General features: G+C 65.6%; 1 protein-coding gene across 1 annotated transcript; it reads left to right on the forward strand.

Annotated features, from left to right (window-relative positions):
- Window positions 1-344: 344 nt before the first annotated feature.
- On the forward strand, window positions 345-473 carry LOC311204560 (guanine nucleotide-binding protein G(I)/G(S)/G(O) subunit gamma-3; the record flags this gene model as incomplete). Its single annotated transcript, XM_084280969.1, has 1 exon — window positions 345-473. A coding segment is annotated over one exon (129 nt), but the record flags the coding sequence as incomplete, so codon positions are not given.
- Window positions 474-7143: the final 6670 nt, after the last annotated feature.

The following is a 7143-nucleotide window of genomic DNA, read 5'->3' on the forward strand; positions in this document are numbered from 1 at the left end:
CATAAGTGAGTCCCCAGCCCCATAACTCGAGTCCCCAGCCCCATAAGTGCCCCTCAGCCCCATAAGTGGCCCCCCAGTCCCCCACCTCTGGCTCCCAGCCCCATAAGTGAGCCCCCAGCCCCATAACTGGAGCCCCCAGCCCCATAACTGGAGTCCCCAGCCCCATAAGTGACCCCCCAGCCCCCCAACTCAGGGTCCCAGCCCCATAAGTGAGTCCCCAGCCCCATAAGTGACCCCTCAGCCCCATCACTTGGGGGTGTCAGCCCCATAAGCGACCCCCCCAGCCCCATAACTTGGGGTCTCAGCCCCACAAGTGCCCCAGCCCCATGGTCGGGTGGCCGCAGGTGTCGAAGGCGGCGGCGGAGCTGCTGTCGTACTGCGACGCGCACGCCTGCGAGGACCCGCTGCTCACGCCCGTGCCCACCTCCGAGAACCCCTTCCGCGAGAAGAAGTTCTTCTGCGCCCTGCTCTGACCCACACTTGGGGGGCTGGGGCTCCCTGGGGGGCTGGGGCACCCATGGGGGGCTGGGGAACCCACAACTGGGGGATTGACCCACACCTGGGGGGCTGGGGCTCCCTGGGGGGCTGGGGAACCCACAACTGGGGGGCTGGGGCACCCATGGGGGGCTGGGGAACCCACAACTGGGGGATTGACCCACACTTGGGGGGCTGGGGCTCCCTGGGGGGCTGGGGAACCCATGGGGGGCTGGGGAACCCACAACCGGGGGATTGACCCACACTTGGGGGGCTGAGACACCTATGGGGGGGGATTGACCCACACTTGGGGGGCTGGGGCACCCTGGGGGGCTGGGGCTCCCTGGGGGGCTGGGGAACCCACAACCGGGGGATTGACCCACACTTGGGGGGCTGACCCACACTTGGGGGGCTGGGGCACCCATGGGGGGCTGGGGAACCCACAACTGGGGGGCTGGGGCACCCTGGGGGGCTGGGGCACTCATGGGGGGCTGGGGAACCCTGGGGGGGGGGATTGACCCACACTTGGGGGGCTGGGGAACCCATGGGGGGCTGGGGAACCCATGGGGGGTAACCTGACCCACACCCGGGGGGCTGGGGCTCCCTGGGGGGCTGGGGAACCCACAACTGGGGGATTGACCCACACTTGGGGGGCTGGGGCACCCATGGGGGGCTGGGGAAACCTGGGGGGGGGGGATTGACCCACACTTGGGGGACTGACCCACACTTGGGGGGCTGGGGCACCCTGGGGGGCTGGGGAACCCACAACTGGGAGATTGACCCACACTTGGGGGGCTGACCCACACCCGGGGGGCTGGGGCTCCCATGGGGGGCTGGGGAACCCACAACTGGGGGATTGACCCACACTTGGGGGGCTGGGGCTCCCTGGGGGGCTGGGGAACCCATGGGGGCCTGGGGAACCCACAACTGGGGGGCTGGGGCACCCTGGGGGGGGATTGACCCACAACTGGGGGGCTGAGACACCTATGGGGGGGGATTGACCCACACTTGGGGGGCTGGGGCACCCATTGGGGGGGGGCATTGACCCACAACTGGGGGGGATCCACTTATGGGGGGGGGGAATCCAGACTTGGGGGGCTGGGACAAACCTGGGGGGCTGGGAGACAACTGGGGGTGACCCACACTTGGGGGGCTGACCCATAGATGGGGGGTGACCCACATGTGGGGGGGGGTTCCAGACTTGGGGGGCTGACCCACACTTGGGAGGCTGGGACACAACTGGGGGGGACCCAAACATGGGGGGGGGACCCATAAGTCATGGGGCTGCCCCATAGATTGGGGGGACCCATAGATTGGGGAGGACACCCATAACTTGGGGGGGGGGGGCATAGATTGGGGAGTGACCCATAAGTTATGGGGCTGACCCACAGATGGGGGGGGACCCATAGATTAGGAGGGACCCTGGACTTGGGGGGCTGACCCATAGATTGGGGGGGACCCATAAGTTGGGGGGTGACCCCAGACTTGGGGGGGACACCCATAAGTTGGGGGCTGACCCATAGATTGGGGGGGACCCCGGACTTGGGGGGCTGCCCCATAACTCGGGGGGTGACCCATAAGTTGGGGGTTGACCCATAGATTGGGGGGGGACCCATAGATTGGGGGGGACCCTGGACTTGGGGGGGTGACCCATAAGTTATGGGGCTGACCCATAGATTGGGGGGGACCCATAACTTGGGGGGTGACCCATAGATTGGGGGTGACCCATAAGTTTGGGGGGGACCCATAACTTGGGGGGGGACCCCAGACTTGGGGGGGACCCATAGATTGGAGGGGGACCCATAACTCGGGGGGTGACCCATAGATTGGGGGGGACCCCAGACTTGGGGGGGACCCATAGATTGGGGGTGACCCATAAGTTGGGGGGGTGACCCATAACTCAGGGGGGGACCCATAGATTGGGGGGTGACCCCAGACTTGGGGGGCTGCCCCATAACTTGGGGGGTGACCCATAGATTGGGGGGGGACCCATAACTTGGAGGGTGACCCATAGATTGGGGGGGCCCCATAGATTGGGGGGGGACCCCAGACTTGGGGGGGGACCCATAACTTGGGGGGTGACCCATAGATTGGGGGGACCCCATAGATTGGAGGGGCACCCAGAAGTTATGGGGCTGACCCATAGATTGAGGGGTACCCCGGACTTGGGGGTGACCCATAGATTGGGGGGGAGCCCCATAAATTGGGGGCTGACCCATAGGTTATGGGGCTGCCCCATAGATTGGGGGGGACACCCATAGATTGGGGGGGACCCCAGACTTAGGGGGCTGACCCATAACTTGGAGAGTGACCCACAGCTTGGGGGGTGACCCAAAGATTGGGGGGCTGACCCATAACTTGGGGGGTGACCCATAGATTGGGGGGGGATCCATAGATTGGGGGGGACCCCAGACTTGTGGGGCTGCCCCATAACTCGGGGGCTGCCCCATCAGCGAGGCCCCAGCCCCACAAGCTGTGGGGCAGCCCTGGGGGGGGGTCCCAGCCCCATAACTGGGGGGCTGCTCCCCCCCCCCCCCCCCCCACTGAGGCCCCAGCCCCACAACTTGGGGGTCGCAGGCAGCCAATAAACGCTCGTCTTTGTCCCACGTGACCCCCGCTGTGGGCGGAGCTTGTGTGGAGCGGGTGGGGTGGCCCCTCCCCCGCCCAACATGGCGGCGCCCATGGGGCGCTGTACGGAACGACGTCCAACATGGCGCCGCCCTGGGGGGGGCTGCGCATGCGCACTGAGGGAGGCGGCGCAAGATGGCGGCGCCCCAGGAGGAGCCCGCGCCCGGCTTCAAAATGGCGGCTGGGAAGGGGGGGGGGGCACAAGGCCACGCCCCCCGCCGCCATGTCAGGGCCGGCCCGAGCCAAGATGGCGGCGCTGCCCTCACACCTCCCCCCCCCTCCTCCTCACCCACCCGGGGTGTTGCCATGGCGACCGGGCCCAGGCCTGAGCCGGGCCCAGGCCCGACCCCCCTGCCCAGGCCTGGACCCCGTGACCAGGCCCCGGCCCCACAGCCCGGCCCAGGCCCCCAGCCCAGGCCCAGCCCCGGGCTCCCCATACGCGAGGCCGAACCCCAGGCCCAGGAATGAGCCCGTGAACCGGCCCCAGCCCGGCTGAGGCCTAAACCCAGCCCCGGGCCTGAGCCCCATGACCAGGCCCCGGCCCAGGCCCGACCCCCCTGCCCAGGCCCGGCCTAAGCCCCACCCGGCCCCAGCCCAGGCCCAGCCCCGGGCTCCTCAGACATGAGGCTGAACCCCAGGCCCAGGCCCGAGCCCGTGAACCGGCCCCGGCCTGGCTGAGGCCTAAACCCAGCCCCGGGCCTGAGCCCCATGACCAGGCCCCGGCCCCACAGCCCGGCCCAGGCCCCCGGCCCAGGCCCAGCCCCGGGCTCCTCATACGCGAGGCCGAACCCCAGGCCCAGGCCCGAGCCCGTGAACCGGCCCCAGCCCGGCTGAGGCCTAAACCCAGCCCCGGGCCTGAGCCCCTTGACCAGGCCCTGGCCCAGGCCCGACCCCCCTGCCCAGGCCCGGCCTAAGTCCCACCCGGCCCCAGCCCAGGCCCAGCCCGGACCCTGTGAGCAGCCCCGGGCTCCTCATACACGAGGCCGAACCCCAGGCCCAGGCCTGAGCCCATGAACTGGCCCCGGCCCGGCTGAGGCCTAAACCCAGCCCCGAGCCTGAGCCCCATGACCAGGCCCCGGCCCAGGCCCCGGCCCCACAGCCCGGCCCAGGCCCGGCCTACGTCCCACCCGGCCCCAGCCCAGGCCCAGCCCCGGGATCCTCATACGTGAGGCCGAACCCCAGGCCCAGGCCCGAGCCTGTGAACCGGCCCCGGCCCGGCTGAGGCCTCAACCCAGCCACGGGCCTGAGCCCCATGACCAGGCCCCAGCCCAAGCAGCCCCAGCCCCTTGACCAGGCCCCGGCCTGAGCCTCCCCCACGCCTGAGCCGGGACCGGGCTTCCCCCCGCAGCCAGGCCCGGGCCTGAGCCCCACCCCAGGCCTGAGCCCACAGCCGCAGCCAAGCCCGGGCCTAAACCAAGGCCCAGGCTCCTCCCACCCCAGGCTCGAGACCAGGCCCAGCCCAAGGCCTCCACCTCCTCACTCAGGCCGAACCCCTCCCCGCCCACAGCCAGGCCCGGGCCTGACCCCATGACCAGGCCCAGACGCCCCCAGCCCAGGTCTAAACACCCCCCGCCAAAGCCTAGAGCCAGGCCCAGGCCTAAACCCCCTCAGCCAGGCCCCAGCCCCAGGGGCCCCACGCTCCAGGCCCAGAACTAACCCTAAACCTCCCCCCAGGCCCAAAGCAGGCCCAGGCTCCTCACAGCCCAGGCCTAGAACCAGGCCTAATGCCACCGCCAGGCCCCAGCTGCTCAGCCTGGCCCAACCGCCCCCCAACCCCGGCCTAAGAACCGCCCCCAGCCCCATAACCAGGTCCAGGCACCTCAGCTAAGCCTGACCCCAGGCCTAACCCCCCCCCGCCCAGGTTTAACCCCCCCAAGGCCTGACCCCCCCCCCCAAAGGCCTGTTTCCCCCCCCCCAGCCCAGGTTTAACCCCCCCCTAGGCTTAACCCCCCCCCAAGGCCTGACCCCCCCCCAGCCCCATAACCAGGTCCAGGCGCCTCTGCTAAGACTGACCCCTGGCCTACCCGCCCCAGCCCAGGTTTAACCCCCCCAAGACCTAATCCCCCCTCCCCCAGCCCAGGTTTAACTCCCCCCAAAGCCTGACCCCCCCCCCAGCCCCATAACCAGGTCCAGGCGCCTCAGCTAAGCCTGACCTTGGGCCTGACCCACCCCAGCCCAGGTTTAACCCCCCCCCAAGGCCTGACACGCCCCCCCCCAACCCAGGTTTAACCCCCCCCAGCCCAGGTTTAACCCCCCCCCCCCAAGGCCTGACCCCCCCCCCAGCCCAGGTTTAACCCCCCCCCCAAGGCCTGACCCCCCCCCCAGGTTTAAACCCCCCCCCAAGGCCTGTTCCCCCCCAGCCCAGGTTTAACCGCCCCCCCAAGGCCTTTAACACCCCCCAAGGCCTGACCGACCCCCCCCCCAGGTTTAACCCCCTGCAAGGCCTGATCCCCCCCCGCAGCCCAGGCCTAACCCCCCCCAGCCCAGGTTTACCCCCCCCCCCCAAGGCCTAATCCCCACCCCAGGCCTGACCGCCCCCCCCCCCCCCCCAGGTTTAACCCCCCCACAGCCCAGGTTTAACCCCCCCCCCCAGGTTTAACCCCCCGCCAAGGCCTGACTGCCCCCCCCAAGTTTAACCCCCCCAAGGCCTAATCCCCCCCCCCCCCCCAAGGCCTGACCCCCCCAACCACCCAGGTTTAGCCCCCCCAGTCCTGACACCCCCCCCCAAGGCCTGACCCTCCCCAGCCCAGGCCTAATCCCCCCCAGCCCAGGTTTACCCCCCCCCAAGGCCTGATCCCCCCCCCCCCAGCCCAGGTTTCACCCCCCCAAGGCCTGACCCCTCCCCCCAAGGCCTGGCCGCCCCCCCCCCCCCAGGTTTAACACCCCCCCGGGTTTAACCCCCCCCCCAAGGCCTAACTAATCCCCCCCCCAGGCCTGACCCCCCCCCCCCAGCAGAGGCCGGACTCAAGCGCCTGGTTCTTTTATTCTAAAAACGGACACAACCGCCTACATGAGCGGGGGAGGGGCGGGGGGGGAGGGGCGGGGGGGGGGGGACAGGGTGGGGGAGGGGACCGACAGGTACCAACCGCCGGGGGCAAAGGTCAAGGGCGAGAGACACCCCCCCATCCCCTCCCCCACCCCCCATGGGTGACGACCAGACAAACCCCCCCCCACAGCCTGGGGGGGGAGGGGATAGAAAAGGCCCCAAAACTCGGGAATTTGGGGGAAAACGGGGAAAAAATGTGAAAATTTGAGGGAAAATTGGGGAAATTTGGGGAAATTTGAGGGGAATTGGGGGGGTTTGACAGCGTCTCGGGGGGTTTCGATGCCACAGACAGAGCTGAGGGGGGAGGGGAGGGGGAATTTCAACCCCTCCCCCCCCCCCAATTAAGAAAAATTAATGAGGAAAAAACGCTAAAAAAAGGAAAATTCAACGAAAAATGGAAGAAACGTGAAGCTGCCGCCGGCGTTATCCCCAAAAAACCCCAAAACCAACAACAACGGGCAAAAAGGGGGGAAATTGGTTGGGGGTGGGGGGGTTTGGGGGGGTTCTGGTGGATTTTGAGGGGATTTGGAAAGAAATTGAAGGTTTTGGGGAGAAAATTTGGAGATTTTTGGAGAAAATTTGAAGATTTTTGGAGAAAAATCAATTTTTGGGGAAAATTTGAAGAATTTTGGAGAAAAATCAATTTTTGGAGAAAATTTGAAGATTTTTGGAGAAAAATTGAAGATTTTTTGAAGAAATTGAAATTTTTTTGGAGAAAATTTGAAGATTTTTTGAAGAAATTGAAATTTTTTTGAAGAAATTGAAATTTTTTTGGAGAAAATTTGAAGATTTTTTGGAGAAAATTTGAAGATTTTTTGGAGAAAATTTGAAGATTTTTTGAAGAAATTGAAATTTTTTTTGAAGAAATTGAAATTTTTTTGAAGAAATTGAAATTTTTTTGAAGAAATTGAAAATTTTTTTGAAGAAATTGAAATTTTTTTGAAGAAATTGAAATTTTTTTGAAGAAATTGAAATTTTTTGAAGAAATTGAAATT

Source organism: Gallinula chloropus, assembly GCF_964237585.1.
Source record: "Gallinula chloropus genome assembly, contig: HAP1_SCAFFOLD_786, whole genome shotgun sequence".
NCBI lineage: Eukaryota > Metazoa > Chordata > Aves > Gruiformes > Rallidae > Gallinula > Gallinula chloropus.